Genomic DNA, 19,749 nt, shown 5'->3' with positions numbered 1-19,749 from the left:
ATGTCCTAGGTGTGTCATCTGATGAAGATCAAAGGTTAGTGCTGCATTTAGCTGTCTTCTGGGTTTTTGTGACATTATATGCTAGCTTGAAAAATGGGTGTCTGATTATTTCTGGCTGGGTACTCTGCTGACAATCTAATGTTTTGCTTTCGTTGTAAAGCCTTTTTGAAATCGGACAGTGTGGTTAGATTAACGAGAGACTTGTCTTTAAAATGCTGTAAAATAGTCATATGTTTGAGAAAATGAAGTAGTAGCATTTCTAAGGTATTTGAATAATGCGCCACAGGATTCCACTGGCTGTTACGTAGGTGGGACGATTTGGTGCCACCTACCCTAGAGAGGTTAACTGTTAACTTATTAATCATACCTCGTATCATATCACCATTCTGAACAGTCGTAACTTCCTTGCATATGAAAAAAAACAAGCCTTATGATTCAGTACTACACAAATTGCTTTAATTATTTATTTACTAACTAATTAAATGGTAACATAAGATAAACACACACTGTACCGGTTATTGACGGCAGACGTAATATGCTGAAAACAGGTCCCTAGCGGAATGACAACAACTTGGATACTTGTTCAAGAAGAGATGGAGTGGAAGAGAGGGACAGAGACATTTAACATTGCCACATTCAGAAACTACTCTCACCTACAATAACCATAAACTTTGCACACAAACCACCACCCGCTTTGAGCAAGAAATCATGATTGTATTTACGTGAAATGCTTGGGTTTGCTGGGGATCTCAGTGAACGGGCAGAATTGGAAAGGGGGTTGGGCCTTTTCCCTGCATGCTTGTAAGGCTCAGATTTTTTTTTTCAGTAGAAGAGATTTCTCTTCTACTGTTGTCCTTCTTCGTAGTTGTACGGTATCCAGTGAATTGTCGTGTGGTCCTGAACAGAACTACAGTGTTGTAGTTTCCTTCCATTCGCTCTTGAAGATGCTTCTTTGAAGATAGGCTAGCCAGCTTTATCGATGGTTCCCCAGTGGTGTGATGAGAGTAGCGTAATACGATGGATTGAGCAGAGTAACAGGATGGTTCTACTTAAATTCGCTTTTGAAAATACTTTACTTAGGACAGCTAATCAGCTGTAGCAGTGATTGCCCGGGAGGTGAGTTTATCATCTCCACCTTGTGTTGAGAGTCAACGTTCAAACCATTTTAAATGTGGAATTTCCCTGGAATTTCACACTTTTCTGGTCCAATGTGTTAACTTCTTAACCCATCCTTTTGTCACGGCTGTCGTTATGTAGAGAGGACCAAGGCGCAGCGGGTTGCGTGTTCCACATCATTTTATTAAGTTTGATGCACACGGAAAAACAATAAACTGGAACGACAGGAGACAGTTTCACAGGCTATAACTATACGTAGCAGTGCGAAATAAAACTACCCACAAAATACCAAACCAAACACACACCTATATATAGGACTCTCAATCAGAGGCAACTAGAAACACCTGCCTCCAATTGAGAGTCCAACACCCAATCCTAAACATAGAAAAACTGAACTAGACAGAACGTAGAACATACAAAACACAAACCCTCTTCCACCTCCTGACCAAAACTAATACAATTACTCCCTCTGCTGGTCAGGACGTGACACCTTTATACCTTTTGCTTGAAAAAGGTGGTTCCGGCATGCTGGCACGCTCCCTGACCTCACTTAAACATGAATAATTACACATTATATAATGTATTCTACGAGAGAAAGTAAATGAAATAAAATCTGTATCAGTACTTATTGTGAGCATGCCCTTTTAGATTGTTTTTTACACAAAATATACCTGTCGTTTGGTAGTGATTTATTTTCCACCACTGAGGACAAATGTTAACTTAGTTACCATAGAAACTTATTGTGACTCTAAAGCACATGGCTGCAGCAGAAAGTTGTTCCAGATGTGATGTCCAGAAGTTGTAGAATATTCTAGGTAAATATTGCTTGTGTCAGTCATATCCAAACAGGCTATAATTTCTTTAATTTGTGGTAGAATGTTGTAAAAATGTGGAGATTTTATATGTTTAGTGTAAACTATTTGCTAGTTGTAATACTAGCTAAAGCATGTTAAACAGCCTTTAATTTTTCTCCCAAACTGTGGAAGTGTCTTTTCCATCACAGTCATTTCATCGGATGGGGCCACAGTGTCTCCTGACCCCTCCTGTCTCAGCCTCCAATATTTATGCTGCAGTAGTTTATGTGTCGGGGGGCTAGGTTCAGTCTGTCACATCTGGAGTATTTCTCTTGTCTTTTCCGGTGTCCTGTGTGAATTTAAATATGCTCTCTCTAATTCTCTCTTTCTCTTTCTTTCTTTCTCTCGGAGGACCTGAGCCCTAGGGCCATGCCTCAGGACTACCTGGCTTGATGACTCCTTGCTGTCCCCAGTTCACCTGGCCGTGCTGCTGCTCCAGTTCCAACTGTTCTGCCTGCAGCTATGGAACCCTGACCTGTTCACCGGACGTGCTACCTGTCCCAGACCTGTTGTCCCAGACCTGCTGGAACCCTGACCTATTCACCGGACGTGCTACCTGTCCCAGACCTGCTGTTTTCAACTCTCTAGAGACAGCAGGAACAGTAGAGATACTCTCAAAGATCGGCTATGAAAAAGCCAACTGACACTTACTCTTGTGTTGCTGACTTGTTGCACCCTCGACAACTACTATGATTATTATTATTTGACAATGCTGGTCATTTATGAACATTTGAACATCTAGGCCATGTGCTGTCATAATCTCCACCCGGCACAGCCAGAAGAGGACTGGCCACCCCTCATAGTCTGGTTCCTCTCTAGGTTTCTTCCTAGGTTTTGGCCTTTCTAGGGAGTTTTTCCTAGCCACCGTGCTTCTACACCTGCATTGCTTGCTGTTTGGGGTTTTAGGCTGGGTTTCTGTACAGCACTTTGAGATATCAGCTGATGTAAAAAGGGCTATATAAATAAATTTGATTTGATTTCCATCACAAACTTAACTTCTATGGGCTACGTGGGACGCTAGCGTCTGGGACACAGCCAGGGACACAGCCAGTGAAATATCAGGGTGGCAAATTAGAAGAAAAAAAATGTCATAATTCAACTTTCTCAAACATACAACTATTTTACACCATTTTAAAGGTAGACTTCTCCTTGATGTAACCACATTGTCCGATTTTCAAAAAGGCTTTACAGCGAAAGCAAAACATTAGATTATGTTAGGAGAGTGCATAGACAAAAATAATCACAAAGCCATTTTCCAAGCAAGGACAGCTAAACACAGCTAAATGAAGCCCTAACCTTTGACGATCTTCATCAGATGACACTCCTAGGACATTATGTTACACAATACATGTATGTTTTGTTCGATAAAGTTCATATTTATATCCAAAAACAGCATTTAACATTGGCGCGTGATGTTCAGAAAATGTATTCCCACCAAAACGTCCGGTGAAGTGCACATCAATTTACAAAAATATTCATCATAAACGTTGACAAAATATATAACAATTATTTAAAGAATTATAGATAGACTACTCCTGGAAGCAACCGCTTTGTCAGATTTTAAAATAGCTTTACAGAGAAAGCACATTTTTCAATATTCTGAGTACATAGCTCAGCCATCACAGAGAGCTATACAGACACCCGCGAAGTTCGGGGCAACCTAAACTCAGAATTAGTATTAGAAATATTCTCTTACCTTTGCTGATTTTCGTCAGAATGCACTCCCAGGACTGCTACTTCCACAAGAAATGTTGTTTTTGTTCGAAATAATCCATATTTATGTCCAAATACCTCCGTTTTGTTCGTGCGTACAGATCACTTATCCAAAGGCATAACGCACGAGCGCGGAACCAGAGACAAAAAGTCCAAATGTTCCATTACCGTACTTAGAAGCATGTCAAACGCTGTTTAAAATCAATCTTTATGGTATTTTAACGTAAAATTGCGATAATATTCCAACCGGACAATAGCATATTCATTCAAGAAGAAAAAGAAGGAATGGCTTGCTCGCGTGACCGCGCATATCCAATCCCTTTGTTGCCAGGCAGTCCACTCAGAAACTGAGCTCCTATTATCTGCTCAGTGACAGGAGAATGCTCAAACCACTTCTAAAGGCTTTAGACAGCCAATGGAAGCCTTAGGAAGAGCAACGTAACCCACGGATACTGTAGTTTCGAAAGGGACTAGAAAGAAGAACTACAATTCTCAGATCCTCCACTTCCTGGTTGACTTTTTCTCAGGTTTTTGCCTGCCATATGAGTTCTGTTACACTCACAGACACCATTCAAACTGTTTTAGAAACTTCAGAGTGTGTTCGATCCAAATCTACTAATGATATGCATATTCTAGTTTCTGGGCCAGAGTAGTAACCTGTTTAAATTGGGTACGTTTATAATAGCATACAAATTGATTTTTAACAGTGTTTGACATGCTTCTAAGTACGGTAATGGAATATTTTGACATTTTTTGTCCCGAAATGCGCTCGCGCATTATCCTTCGGATAGTGACCTGAACGCACGAACAAAACGGAGGTATTTGGATATAACTATGGATTGTTTGGAACCAAAACAACATTTGTTGTTGAAGTAGGACTCCTGGGAGTGCATTCTCACAAAGAACAGCAAAGGTAATCCAATTTTTCTAATAGTAATTCTGAGTTTAGGTGACCTCGAAGTTGGCGGATGTCAAAATAGCTAGCCGTGATGGCCGAGCTATGTACTCAGAATATTGCAAAATGTGCTTTCGCCGAAAAGCTATTTTAAAATCGGACATCGCGATTGCATAAAGGCGTTCTGTATATATAATTCTTAAAATAATTGTTATGTATTTTGTCAACGTTTATCATGAGTAATTTAGTAAATTCACCGGAAGTTTTTGGTGAGTATGCTAGTTCTGAACATCACATGCTAATTTAAAAAGCTGTTTTTTGATATAAATATGAACTTCATTGAACAAAACATGCATGTATTGTATAACATAATGTCCTAGGATTCTCATCTGATGAAGATCATCAAAGGTTAGTGCTGCATTTAGCTGTGGTTTGGGTTTATGTGACATATATGCTTGTTTGGAAAATGGCTGTGTCTATGTACTCTCCTAACATAATGTAATGTTTTGCTTTCGCTGTAAAGCTTTTTTGAAATCGGTCAATGTGGTTAGATTAACGAGAGTCGTGTCTTTAAAATGGTGTAAAATAGTTGATTGTTTGAGAAAATGTAATTGTGGTATTTTAGTTGGTTTTGTATTTTGCGCCGTGCGATGCCGTTGGCTGTTGGCTAGGGGTTCCGCAGGCGGAACGGGGTTCCGCCAGCGGAACGTCTGTCCTCAACAGGTTAATGCAACCGCTGTGTCAGATTTCAAAAAAGCTTTACGGCGAAAGCAAATTTTGCAATAATCTGAGTACAGCGTTCAGACACGAAACCAAAACCCGCCATTTTGTGGAGTCAACAAAACTCAGAAATAATATTATTAAGATTCTCTTACCTTTGATGATCTTTATCAGAATGCACTCCCAGGTTTCCCAGGTCCACAATAAATGTTTGTTTTGTTCGATAAAGTCCATCATGTATGTCCAAATACCTCCTTTTTTTCGCGCTTTCACACCACTACTCCAAATGCAGGAAGTGCGCGCAATGTCACGATGAAAAGTAAAAAAAAGTTATATTTACGTTCGTAGAAATATGTCAAACGATGTATAGCATCAATCTTTAGGATGTTTTTAACATAAATCTTCAGTAATATTCCAACCGGACAATTCCAATGTCTTCAGAAAAGAAAAGGAACACAGCAAACTCTCATGTGAGCGCGTGCCTCTGAGCTCATGTCATTTTCTCATTCATCAACTTCCAGGCCCTCTTGTTCGCTCCATATTTACAGTAGAAGCATGAAACAACGTTCTAAAGACTGTTGACATCTAGTGGAAGCCTTAGGAATTGCAAAATGAACCCTAAGTCACTGTATACTGGATAGGGAATCACTTGAAAAACTACAAACCTCAGATTTCTTCACTTCCTGGTTGGATTTTTCTCAGGTTTTTGCCTGACATATGAGTTCTGTTATACTCACAGACATCATTCAAGTAGTTATAGAAACTTCAGAGTGTTTTCTATCCAAATCTACTAATAATATGCATATCCTACCTTCTTAGCCTGAGTAGCAGGCAGTTTAATTTGGGCATGCTTTTCATCCGGACGTCAAAATACTGCCCCCTACCCTAGAGAAGTTAAACGTCAACCACGTTATCAGAATGCCCGCACTCAATCGATTAAATATTTGAAGAATTTGTAACCTCAATTGATTAAATATCTAACTATATTTAATATATATATATAAAACAAGAGAAAGAGAGATAATCACACTATTCCTATAAATTAGTGGCCAGTAGTCTTAATCTGCTGAGCAGGAGGTTTAGCACCACTGACTGGACCACACTGGAGCTAGCTTAATTTCTACATGGGGTCCTGCTGTGCTACTGTGGTTTTGCTGGACCCCCCAGTCCTCTCAGTTTGGCTGATGGTTCGAACGTCAGAGTGCCAGGGAAGTCAGCTTGAGTGAGATTTGTGTGAAACATGATCCCAGATTCTCAGTCTATTCAACCAGCCTTTTTCTCCACTTTTTGGGGTAGATTATGAGGGCCGCTCTGCATCCTAGCTAAAGCCTGCCGGTGTGAAATCCCATTTCCTCTGGTGCAACGTGCCATGACTAAGACCTTCTCCACATAAGGGACTTCTACAGGAGAGAGAGGGGAAAAGAGAAGAGAAGGTGTGCAAGGGCAGAGGGGGAGAAGAGTCAGGAGAAAAGAGAGGAAGAGGACGGAGAAAGGTAAAAAGGGAGAGTGAGAGAGGTAAAGAAATGATCAGTGGAGAGAACACAGGAGAGCAATTGTGTGTTTAAGAGAGCAAGTGGAGAGGTGTCTAAGGTGCCTGAACAGGAGGATGGTTAACCTCTCTGGGCCAGTGGGACTCTTGTGTCCCACCTACTCAACAGCCAGTGTAATCCCGTGGCGCGATATTCAAATACCTTAGAAATGCTATTACTTCAATTTCTCAAACATATGACTATTTTACACCATTTTAAAGACAAGACTCTCGTTAATCTAACCACACTGTCCGATTTCAAAAAGGCTTTACAACGAAAGCAAAACATTAGATTATGTCAGCAGAGTAGCCAGCGAGAAATAATCAGACACCCATTTTTCAAGCTAGCATATAATGTCACATAAACCCAAACCACAGGTAAATGCAGCACTAACCTTTGATGATCTTCATCAGATGACAATCCTAGGACATTATGTTATACAATACATGCATGTTTTGTTCAATCAAGTTCATATTTATATCAAAAACCAGCTTTTTAAATTAGCATGTGACTAGCATTCCCACCGAACACTTCCGGTGAATTTACTAAATTACTCACGATAAACGTTCACAAAAAACATAACAATTATTTTAAGAATTATAGATACAGAACTACTTTATGCACTCGTTATGTCCGATTTTTAAAATAGCTTTTCGGTGAAAGCACATTTTGCAATATTCTGAGTAGATAGCCCGGCCATCACAGGCTAGCTATTTTGACACCCACCAAGTGTGGTACTCACCAAACTCCGATTTACTATTAGAAAAGTTTGATTACCTTTGCTGTTCTTCGTCAGAATGCACTCCCAGGACTTCTACTTAAATAACAAATGTTGGTTTGGTTCCAAATAATCCATAGTTATATCCAAATAGCGGCGTTTTGTTCGTGCGTTCAAGACACTATCCGAAGGGTAAAGAAGGGTTTCGTGACAAAAAATTTCAAAATATTCCATTACCGTACTTCGTAGCATGTCAAACGCTGTGTAAAATCAATTTTTATGTGATTTTTCTCATATAAAAGCGATAATATTCCGACCGGGGGTCGTTGTTTTCGTTCAAAGAGAGAGAAAGTAAACATGTTGTCGGCTCGTGCACGCGCCTCCAGTCTCATTGTCCTCAGATCGACCACTATCCAAATGCGCTAATGTTTTTCAGCCATGGCCTGCAAAGCCACCATTCATCGTTCTGGCGCCTTCTGAGAGCCTATGGGAGCGTTAGAAAATGTCACGTTATGCCAGAGATCCCCTGTTTTGGTTAGAGATGATCAAGAAGGCCATGAAATGGTCAGAGAGAGCGCTTCCTGTTTTTAATCTTCTCAGGTTTTGGCCTGCCAAATGAGTTCTGTTATACTCACAGACACCATTCAAACAGTTATAGAAACTTTAGGGTGTTTTCTATCCAAATCATTAAATCGGGTACGTTTTTTATCCGGCCGTGCAAATACTGCCCCCTATCCCCAACAGGTTTTAACAGTTGCAACTAGTTTTATTAAAGATTTTTTTTAAAATTTAAAGCAAAGGTGAATGGCTTTGTATAGTGCCAGAGTCCCAAAAATCTGAAAAATTTACATTTTAATAAATTAGAAAAAATTAATAAACTTCAAATTACTTCAATAAATATGATAAACTCAAGGATAAACTTAATCCTTGCACTGCGTTTGTAAGTAGTGCATACTGGCGGCAGAGAAGTCAGACGCAGGAGAACAAAAACTGTTTCCAAACGGCACAGTTTAATAACAAAAACCCACCGGAAAACAGAACAATCAAATAATCGGTACATAACCTGACGCACACCAAGACAGACGTGCACAAGCACTTACAATAAACAATCACCGACAAGGACATGAGGGGTAACAGAGGGTTAAATACACAACATTTAATTGATGGGATTGGAACCAGGTGTGATGGAAGACAAGACAAAACCAAAGGACAATGAAAAGAGGATCAGCGATGGCTAGAAGGTGTCTTTGACCGCCAAACGCTGTCCGAACAAGGAGATGGACAAACTTCGGCGGAAGTTGTGACAGTAGCGCGTCAACACCGGCCTCGGGGACGACCCGGAGGGCGAGGCGCTGGGTGATCCGGACGAAGACGGTGGAACTCCTGCAGCATAGATGGGTCCAACACGTCCTCGACCGGAACCCAGCACCTCTCCTCTGGGCCGTACCCCTCCCACTCCACGAGATATTGAAGGCCCCTAGCCTGGCGCCTCGAATCCAGTATGGTGCGAACGGAGTATGCCGGGGCCCCCCGGATGTCCAGAGGGGGCGAAGGAACCTACCGCACATCAGACTCCTGGAGCTTGCCAGCTACCACCGGCCTGAGGAGAGACACATGGAACGAGGGGTTAATACGGTAATCGGGTGGAAGCTGTAACCTATAACAAACCTTGTTCACTCTCCTCAGGACTTTAAATGGCTTTAAACCGCGGACCCAGCTTCCGGCAGGGTGGTCAGTCCAGATGAGAAAAAGGTGTCTAGCTCCCTCAAGCCAATGTCTCCACACCTTCAAGGCCTTGATGACAGCCAACAGCTCCCGGTCCCCCACATCATAGTTTCGCTCCGCCGGGCTGAGCTTCTTCGAGAAGAAGGCACAGGGGCGTAGATTTGGTGGTGTACCCGAGCGCTGAGAGAGCACAGCTCCTATCCCAGCCTTGGATGTGTCCACCTCCACTTTGAACGCAAAAGAGGGATCCGGAAGTGCAGCGTCTACCAGGAGATTTATAGCACAATCGCCCCGTCGATGAGGTGGTAATTGAGTCGCCTTCTTTTTAGAGAAGGCGAGAGCCAAATCGGCATATTCAGGGGGAATGCGCACGGTGGAGACCTGGTCTGGACTCTTCACCGTAGTAGCACCAACGAAAACCCCTAAACACCTACCTGAGCACTCTCGCGACCACCCCGTGAGAGCCCTCTGTGGCCAAGAAACAGTGGAGTTATGACAAGCTAACCAGGGTAGGCCCAGCACCACGAGGAACGCAGGAGAGTCAATAAGGAAGAGACTAATTCTCTCCTTGTGACCCCTCTGCGTCACCATGCCCAAAGGAGCGGTGACCTCCCTAATCAACCCTGACCCTAATGGTTAACTATCTAAGGCGTGAACAATAACAAAAACCCACCGGCAAACAGAACAATCAAATAATGGGTACATAACCCGACGCACACCAGGACAGACGTGCACAAGCACTTACAATAAACAATCACCAACAAGGACATGAGGGGGAACAGAGGGTTAAATACACAACAAGTAATTGATGGGATTGGAACCAGGTGTGATGGAAGACAAGACAAAACCAAAGGAAAATGAAAAGAGGATCAGCAATGGCTAGAAGGTCGGTGACTTCGACCGCCGAACGCTGCCCGAACAAGGAGACGGACCAACTTCAGCGGAAGTCGTGACAGCGTTAGACTAGCCTAGCTGGGCCGCAGCCCAGCCTGTCCTCTTGGCACTCCAGTTCTAACTGGGCCTGCTTGGTCAGTCAGCCTCTTATACCATGAAAATGTTTAACAAACCAACATTTATTTTACTAGGCAAGTCAGTTAAGAACAAATTCTTATTTTCAATGACAGCCTAGGAACAGTGGGTTAACTGCCTTATTCAGGGGCAGAACAACAGATTTGTACCTTGTCAGCTCGGGGATTCAAACTTGCAACCTTTCGGTTACTAGTCCAACGCGCTAACCACTAGGTTACGCTGCCGACCCACATATCAAATAATTCAACATTCACCAGTTTACATGTTACATCATTATGATTTTCATATGTAAATCTTTATAATTTATATTATGTTGACAAATAATATCAAACTTCATAATGGTCTATCTAGAAATACACATGATCAAATTTCACTATTAGTGTATTGGTTTATTTGGATCCCCATTTTTTTTGCGGAAGCAACAGCTATTGTTCTTGGGGTCCACTACTGACTTGGACTAGCCCACCATCAACAGTGGCGGGAACCCATTCATAAAAAGGGGTTGAATGCACCATCACTTTCTTTACAACACCCAGGACGAGACAAAGCGAATGGAATGCACATCAAGGTAAGTACACAGCTCAGCTTCTGAAATGCAAATGCAGTTAGCGATCAGATATTCACATACAGAGCACAACATAATGACTTCATAATATTAGGTGATCAGTCTAACAATGGACGACAGATAAAATGTGTTGTCTGTTCTGTTACAGCTTGCTGTGTACCCACTGTGTGTCTGCCCAGGCTCCAAACACGCATATGGCGCTCTGCTGCACATTACACACATCTGCTCAATAAACAACGAAGTAGTACCTTGTATTTCGTGATCATTTCTAATGGATGGTGATGAGGATGAGAACCGTCACAGTGTGGAAGAAAGACCGAGTACTGTTCAGTTGGGACATAAGTATGGAACAGATATTATATGTTATTTTTCTGTTTTCTATCATGGTTCCCTGCTTTCCTTACCTTCAATAACACAACATCCATTGATGACCACCAACCTCCATTTTATGGGCACATCTTCAATCGATATTTATTAAAATGTTCATCTGATGTACAAAATTGCCTTGCAATTCATCCCTTGAATAGCATACCGAAAAGCAAATAGGTCTAGAGTACAAATCAATACTTCAAACTTTAAAGTATTAATTTGTACTCTAGGCCTTTTTGCTTTTAGGTATGCAACGCTTTGAATTCAACAACAAGCAGCATAATCAAAGTGCAAACTATTTTAGCTGTAATAATTTTACCTGCTCGCCGTCACATTATTATACTCATTCAAGAGGGATGTTCCTTTAGAGAAATGAATGTGTCTGCTAATATTTTGTTGTCTCCGACTCTGCGTCTTGTTGTTTTAAATGACAACCGATGTTTGTGAGATTCAAAACGAGAACTGTGAGTGTAGAAATTTGGCCACTACTTTTTCACTTTAGCAGACAAAAACTACTAATCATGCCTTTTCAGTTGGGGGCAATGTGAGGGGTTTATTTTACATACCCCGACATCCTCTAGAATCTCTTGTAACAATCTCTTGTAACAATCTCTTGTGAACTGACAGAACAAACAGTTGGGTTACAAGCTTGATTATTGTTCTAGATCAAATCAAATCAAATTTATTTATATAGCCCTTCGTACATCAGCTGATATCTCAAAGTGCTGTACAGAAACCCAGCCTAAAACCCCAAACAGCAAGCAATGCATGTGAAAGAAGCACGGTGGCTAGGAAAAACTCCCTAGGAAAAACTCCCTAGAAAGGCCAAAACCTAGGAAGAAACCTAGAGAGCAACCAGGCTATGAGGGGTGGCCAGTCCTCTTCTGGCTGTGCCGGGTGGATAGTATAACAGAACATGGTCAAGATGTTAAAATGTTCATAAATGACCAGCATGGTCAAATAATAGTTACCATAGTAGTTGTCGAGGGTGCAACAAGCATGTCCGGTGAACAGGTCAGGGTTCCATAGCTGCAGGCAGAACAGTTGAAACTGGAGCAGCAGCACGGCCAGGTGGACTGGGGACAGCAAGGAGTCATCATGCCAGGTAGTCCTGAGGCATGGCTCAGGTCCTCCGAGAGAAAGAAAGAAAGAGAGAATGAGAGAATTAGAGAGAGCATATTTAAATTCACACAGGACACCGGATAAGACAAGAGAAATACTCCAGATGTAACAGACTGACCCTAGCCCCCCGACATATAAACTACTGCAGCATAAATACTGGAGGCTGAGACAGGAGGGATCAGAAGACACTGTGGCCCCATCCGATGATACCCCCGGACAGGGCCAAACAGGCAGGATATAACCCCGCCCACTTTGCCAAAGCACAGCCCCCACACCACTAGAGGGATGTCTCCAACCACCAACTTACCGTCCTAAGACAAGGCCGAGTATAGCCCACAAAGATCTCCGCCACGGCACAACCCAAGGGGGGGGGGGGGCGCCAACCCAGACAGGAAGACCACGTCAGTGACTCAACCCACTCAAGTGACGCACCCCTCCCATGGACGGCATGGAAGAACACCAGTAAGCCAGTGACTCAGCCCCTGTAATAGGGTTAGAGGCAGAGAATCCCAGTGGAGAGAGGGGAACCGGCAAGGCAGAGACAGCAAGGGCGGTTCGTTGCTCCAGCCTTTCCGTTCACCTTCACACTCCTGGGCCAGACTATACTTAATCATAGGACCTACTGAAGAGATAAGTCTTCAGTAAAGACTTAAAGGTTGAGACTGAGTCTGCGTCTCTCACATGGGTAGGCAGACCATTCCATAAAAATGGAGCTCTATAGGAGAAAGCCCTACCTCCAGCCATTTGCTTAGATGATGGATGTGTAAACATAAAGTTAATCAAAATTTGAATTTTGATTGAAACCAACATTTGTCTCTCTCTCCCTCCCGCTCTTCCACTATGCAGGACATTCTGAACAACCTGGACAACCTGGAGCCAGCTGACCTGTAGGATGACGACCTCCTGCTGGATGTGGACCTCACTGAGGAAGGCTCTCTACACAATGGTGAGAGGACAGACAATAGTGTCTCCAGGTGCAGTCACATACAGTGTTGATTGACCTCTTCCTTCATCTTTCCCCAGACTTGGTGGTCTTTAACAATATGATTGGTTCAGAAGAGCCCTAATCATTACAATGAAAGCCTAATCACTATGATCAGATCCGGTCACCTTTTGAATGTAGCTCTTCATTCCACTGTGTAATTGTAATCATGTTTCCTTTCCATTTTATATCTAATCATGACACATTCCCTAGCCCTATAACAAGTGCTGATTAGTTAAATAAGCTTTGATTCTCAGAGACAGCATAATTGTTTTTGTGTGAATGTATGGGTGTGGACGGGCATGCATGCGTGTCTGTGTTTTATTACCATTTACAAGCCATCACAAACTCTCCACGCCATTGATCATCGGTCATTGACCGTGAATCTTGGGTAATGAAGTCTCTCAACTGTATTGTGAATGCCGTGCTGACAATGCTATTCATGGGTAATGTAGTTGTTTCTACTGCTCTGAAAACACTTTGCCCAGTGTCAGACCACTGACCAGTCTTGCCAAGGGATTGCTAACAAGGGTCCCTTTATGACCCCAAAACGCACAGACAAACCCAGAGCTTATGTAGTCTCGACACACACACACATTACTTGGGCAGCTGCCCTTTAATTAGAACTAGCTAATGAAAGACTATATAAACAGCCACAGCCTTGTTTTTCTGTTTACAGAGCGCTACAGTGAGTGTGTTGTGTTGGTGTGTGTGTGTGAGTGAGTGAGTGTGACAGGAATGTTCACTCTGAAAGAATGTGAATCCAACCGGCATACTTCACTCCTCCTTTTTGGGAAGAGCCTGTATTTAAAGTCCTGTATGTCATAGCGAGGGGTCGTAGCTAAGGGAGAGGGGAGCAGAGAGAGGGTCCAGCCAAGCTCAGCCGTTCCGGGCAGGCCTAGAGCGAGGGGAAGAAGGGAGGGAGATTTACTGTTGCATAGTCTTAGGCTCACTCTCCTCCCCTTCCACCCTCCTTTCCATTGACACGCAGGCTCTGCCAGCCAAGCAGGAAGGGGAAAGGAAGAAGGGAAAAGGGAAAGGGAGGCCCTGCTATTTTCTCCAGCAGGCAGGCTCCAGCTCCAATGACAGGAGAGGCCCAGTGGTTTCTTCCCTCCCTCCCCAAGCTGGTGACACCCAGCCTGGCCACGAACACAGCCACCCCAGCCTCTCCCTCCCTCTCTGGCCCCAGCTCCTAGAGATTTTCTCAGAAAACAGGGTGGAGGAGTTTCTCTAGCCCTTTAAACGGCTGACTGGCACTTTAGCACACACTGTCTTCTCACACTTTCTGATATTTGGATTTCAGTTTTGTACGTGTTGAGAACGAGTTTATGGATGTAGCAGAGATTCTTGGAATGTAGCTGAGCTGAATATTTGGACAGGGTTGTCATCAGTTGCGGTATGTGGAGAGAGGCTGGATAAAGTATTTTTTCAGTCCTCAGCTGAAGAAAGTGGCTGACTTTCTATATTCTGTGTCATTTGTTTTGCACCACCTCATGGTACAACTGCAGTAACATTCAATTATTTGAAGACTAGCAATCAATTTTATGCAGTCTGTCTTTTTGATGTTGTCTCGGTTCATTAATGGCTTCTTTGAATAGTGTTGCCAAATATTTATGTCCCTTACTTTCTTGCTCTGTTTGAAAGAGAAATTGCGTGTCTGTCTGTGTTTTGTGGGTGAGTACGAGTTTGTTAAACTTCTCTCTTGATGTTTTCCCCTGAGAGTCCTACTGACTATAGGCCTTAGCTTGAGTCTAGAACTGCCGTCTTCTTTGGTTTGATGTCTTATTCAGTACAAATCATACTTCAAGCAATGAAGCAATGTGTGAATGTTTTATGAGATGAAGAACTGCTTAAAGAACCCTTATTTTGCTATTTGGTTGTATTCTGACTTTGAGTGTGTGTGTTTGTTTGTGGGTAGGTGTGTGTGTGTGTAGGAACAAATAGATATCCTCTAAAAATCTAAACAAATCAAGTTATTTGTCACGTGCTTTTCAGGGTTCTACACAAGCTTTTTCCACTGGTGCTTTTTCAGTTGGCAGCAGCAGCACATAACTTGGTTGCACCAATTTTTATATATACAGTGCCTTTGGAAAGTATTCAGACCCCTGGACTTTTTCCACATTGTCACGTTACAGCCTTATTCTAAAATGGATGAACTAAATACAAATCCTCAGCAATCTACAAACAATAACCTGTAATGACAACGTTAAAACAGGTTTTTGTAATTTAGGGGAAATTATGAAAACTTTAATAAAATACCTTATTTACATAAGTATTCGGCCCCTTTGCTATGATACTCGAAATTAAGCTCAGGTGCATCCTGTTTCCATTGATCATCCTTGAGATTTCCTTGAGGTTTCTACAACTTGATTAGAGTCCACCTGTGGTAAATTGATTGGACATGATTTGGAAAGGCACACCTGTCTATATCAGGTCCCACATTTGACAGTGCATGTTAGAGCAAAAACCAAGCCATGAGGTCTAAGGAATTGTCTGTAGAGATCCGAGACAGGATTGTGTCGAGGCACAGTTCTGGGGAAGGGTACCAAACAATGTCTGCAACATTGAAGGTTCCCAAGAACACAGTGGCCTCCATCATTCTTAAATAGAAGAAGTTAGGAACCACCAAGACTTAGAGCTGGCCGCCCGGCCAAACTGAGCAATCGGGGGAGAAGGGCCTTGGTCAGGGAGGTGATCAAGAAACCGATGGTCACTAACCGTGCTCTAGAGTTCCTCTGTGGAGATGGGAGAACCTTCCAGAAGGACAACCATCTCCGCAGCATTCCAACAATCAGGCCTTTATGGTAGAGTGGCCAGACGGAAGCCACTCCTCAGTAAAAAGGCACATGACAGCTCGCTTGGAGTTTGCCAAAATGCACCTAAAGGACTCTCAGATCATGAGAAACAAGATTCTCTGCTCTGAAACCAAGATTGAACTCTTTGGCCTGAATGCCAAGCACCACGTCTGGAGGAAACCTGGCATCATCCCTATGGTGAAGCATGGTGGTGGTAGTATCATGCCTTGGGGATGTTTTTCATTTGCAGGGACTGGGAGACTAGACAGGATTGGGGCAACAATGAACGGAGCAAAGTACAGAGAGATTCTTGATGAAAACCTGCTCCAGAGCACTCAGAACCTCAGACTTGGGCAAAGGTTCACCTTCCAACAGGACAACGACCCTCAACACACAGCCAAGACAACAAAGGAGTGGCTTCGGGACAAGTCTCTGAATGTCCTTGAGAGGCACAGCCAGAGTACCATAGGGCGGGGCACACTTGGCCCAGCGTTGTCCGGGTTTGGCCATCATTGTAAATAAGAATTTGTTCTTAACTGACTTGCCTCGTTAAATAAAGGATTAAATAAAAAAGAAATCCAAATATCTCTGGAGAGACCTGAAAATAGCAATGCAGCAACAATCCCCATCCAACCTGACAGAGCTTGAGAGGATCTGCAGAGAAGAATGGTAGAAACTCCCCAAAAACAGGTGTGCCAAGCTTGTAACGTCATACCCAAGAAGACTCAATGCTACCAAAGGTGCTTCAACAAAGTACTGAATACTTATGTAAATGTAATATTTCAGTTGTGTGTAGATCGATGAGGGAAAAAACTATTTAATACATTTTAGAAAAAGCCTTTAACATAACAAAATGTGAAAAAGTCAAAGTGTCTGAATACTTTCCGAAGGCAATGTGTGTGTGTATGTATATATATATATGACACACACACACACACACACAGTTGAAGTCAGAAATGTACATACACGTTAGCTAAATACATTTAAACTCAGTTCTTTACAATTCCTGAGATTTAGTCCTAGTAAAAAATTCCCTGTCTTAGGTCAGGTAGGATCACCACTTTATTTTAAAAACGTGAAATGTCAGAATAATAGAGAGAATGATTTATTTCAGCTTTTATTTCTTTCATCACATTCCCAGTGGGTCTGAAGTTTGCATACACTCAATTAGTATTTGGTAGCATTGCCATTAAATTGTTTAACTTGGGTCAAACGTTTCAGTTAGCCTTCCACAAGCTTCCCACAATAAGTTGGGTGAATTTTGGGCCATTCCTCCTGACAGAGCTGGTGTAACTGAGTCAGGATTGGAGGCCACTTTGCTCACACACGCTTCTTCAGTTCTGCCCACAATTTTTCTATGGGATTAAGGTCAGGGCTTTGGGATGGCCACTCCAATACCTTGACATTGTTGTCCTTAAGCCATTTTTCCACAACTTTGGAAGTACGCTTGGGGTCATTGTCCATTTGGAAGACCCATTGGCGACCAAGCTTTAACTTCCTGACTGATGTCTTGAGATGCTGCTTCAATATATCCACATAATTTGCCTGCCTCATGATGCCATCTATTTTGTGAGGTGCACCAGTCCCTCCTGCAGCAAAGCACCCCCACAACATGATGCTGCCACCCCCGTGCTTTACGGTTGGGATGGTGTTCTTCGGCTTGCAAGCCTCCCCCTTTTTCCTCCAAACATAACGATGGTCATTATGGCCAAATAGTTATATTTTTGTTTCATCAGACCAGAGGATATTTCTCCAAAAAGTACGATCTTTGTCCCCATGTGCAGTTGCAAACAGTAGTCTGGCTTTTGTATGGCGGTTTTGGAGCATTGGCTTCTTCCTTGCTGAGCGCCCTTTCAGGTTATGTCGATACCGGACTCGTTTTACTGTGGATATAGATACTTTTATACCTGTTTCTTCCAGCATCTTCACAAGGTATTTGATGTTGCTCTGGGATTGATTTACACTTTTCACACCAAAGTGCGTTCATCTCTAGGAGACAGAACGCGTCTCCTTCCTGAGCGGTATGACGGCTGTGTGGTCCCATGGTGTTTATAATTGCGTAATATTGTTTGTACAGATGAACGTGGTAACTTCAGGCGTTTGGAAATTGCTCCCAGGGATGAACCAGACTTGTGGAGGTTTACATAGTTTTTCTGAGGTCTTTGCTGATTTTTTAAAATGTTCCCATGATGTCAAGCAAAGAGGCACTGATTTTGAAGGTAGGCATTTTTACATTTTACATTTTAAGTCATTTAGCAGACGCTCTTATCCAGAGCGACTTACAAATTGGTGCATTCACCTATAATATCCAGTAGAACAAACACTTTACAATAGTGCATCTAAATCCTTTAAAGGGGGGGGGGGGGGGGGGGTTAGAAGGATTACTTTATCCTATCCCAGGTATTCCTTAAAGAGGTGGGGTTTCAGGTGTCTCCGGAAGGTGGTGATTGACTCCGCTGTCCTGGCATCGTGAGGGAGATTGTTCCACCATTGGGGTGCCAGAGCGGCGAACAGTTTTGACTGGGCTGAGCGGGAACTGTGCTTCCTCAGAGGTAGGGAGGCGAGCAGGCCAGAGGTGGATGAACGCAGTGCCCTTGTTTGGGTGTAGGGCCTGATCAGAGCCTGAAGGTACGGAGGTGCCGTTCCCCTCACAGCTCCGTAGGCAAGCACCATGGTCTTGTAGCGGATGCGAGCTTCAACTGGAAGCCAGTGGAGAGAGCGGAGGAGCGGGGTGACGTGAGAGAACTTGGGAAGGTTGAACACCAGACGGGCTGCGGCGTTCTGGATGAGTTGTAGGGGTTTGATGGCACAGGCAGGGAGCCCAGCCAACAGCGAGTTGCAGTAATCCAGACGGGAGATGACAAGTGCCTGGATTAGGACCTGCGCCGCTTCCTGTGTGAGGCAGGGTCGTACTCTGCGAATGTTGTAGAGCATGAACCTACAGGATCGGGTCACCGCCTTGATGTTAGTGGAGAACGACAGGGTGTTGTCCAGGATCACGCCAAGGTTCTTAGCACTCTGGGAGGAGGACACAAGGGAGTTGTCAACCGTGATGGCGAGATCATGGAACGGGCAGTCCTTCCCCGGGAGGAAGAGCAGCTCCGTCTTGCCGAGGTTCAGCTTGAGGTGGTGATCCGTCATCCACACTGATATGCATCCACAGGCCTTGAAGTGCATCCACAGGTACACCTCCAATTGACTCAAATGATGTCAATTAGCCTATCAGAAGCTTCTAAAGCCATGACATAATTTTCTGGAATTTTCCAAGCTGTTTAAAGGCACAGTCAACTTAGTGTATGTAAACCTCTGACCCACTGGAATTGTGATACAGTGAATTATAAGTGAAATAACCTGTCTGTAAACAATTGTTGGAAAAATTGCTTGTGTCATGCACAAAGTAGATGTCCTAACCGACTTGCCAAAACTATAGTTTGTTAACAAGAAATGTGTGGAGTGGTTGAAAAATGAGTTTAAATGATTCCAACCTAAGTGTATGTAAACTTCCGACTTCAACTGTACATACACACACTGATAATGACCTGGCCTGTGTCCCATAATGTGCCTGCATTCTATGCAAAACTCAACATTCAGGTAAATTTGCCAGTGGCGCACTGGGC

The 19,749-nt window shown here is 43.2% G+C and overlaps 1 protein-coding gene across 2 annotated transcripts in view; it reads left to right on the top strand.

Moving 5' to 3' along the window:
• Nucleotides 1–14,507: 14,507 nt before the first annotated feature.
• LOC115153262 (uncharacterized) overlaps nucleotides 14,508–19,749 on the top strand; it is a 42,438-nt gene continuing 37,196 nt past the window's right edge. Inside the window, exon 1 of one of the 2 annotated variants that reach the window (XM_029698515.1) lies at nucleotides 14,508–14,733. Coding sequence is in view for 1 of the 2 variants with exons in the window: in XM_029698514.1 (XP_029554374.1) it covers nucleotides 14,951–15,011 (61 nt within the window). In the remaining variant the exon portion in view is untranslated. The other variant, XM_029698514.1, reaches the window with a different exon arrangement.

The sequence above is a fragment of the Salmo trutta genome, chromosome 18 (genome assembly GCF_901001165.1).
Source record: "Salmo trutta chromosome 18, fSalTru1.1, whole genome shotgun sequence".
NCBI classification, from domain to species: domain Eukaryota; kingdom Metazoa; phylum Chordata; class Actinopteri; order Salmoniformes; family Salmonidae; genus Salmo; species Salmo trutta.
This window is presented reverse-complemented; position numbering and strand designations above follow the sequence as displayed.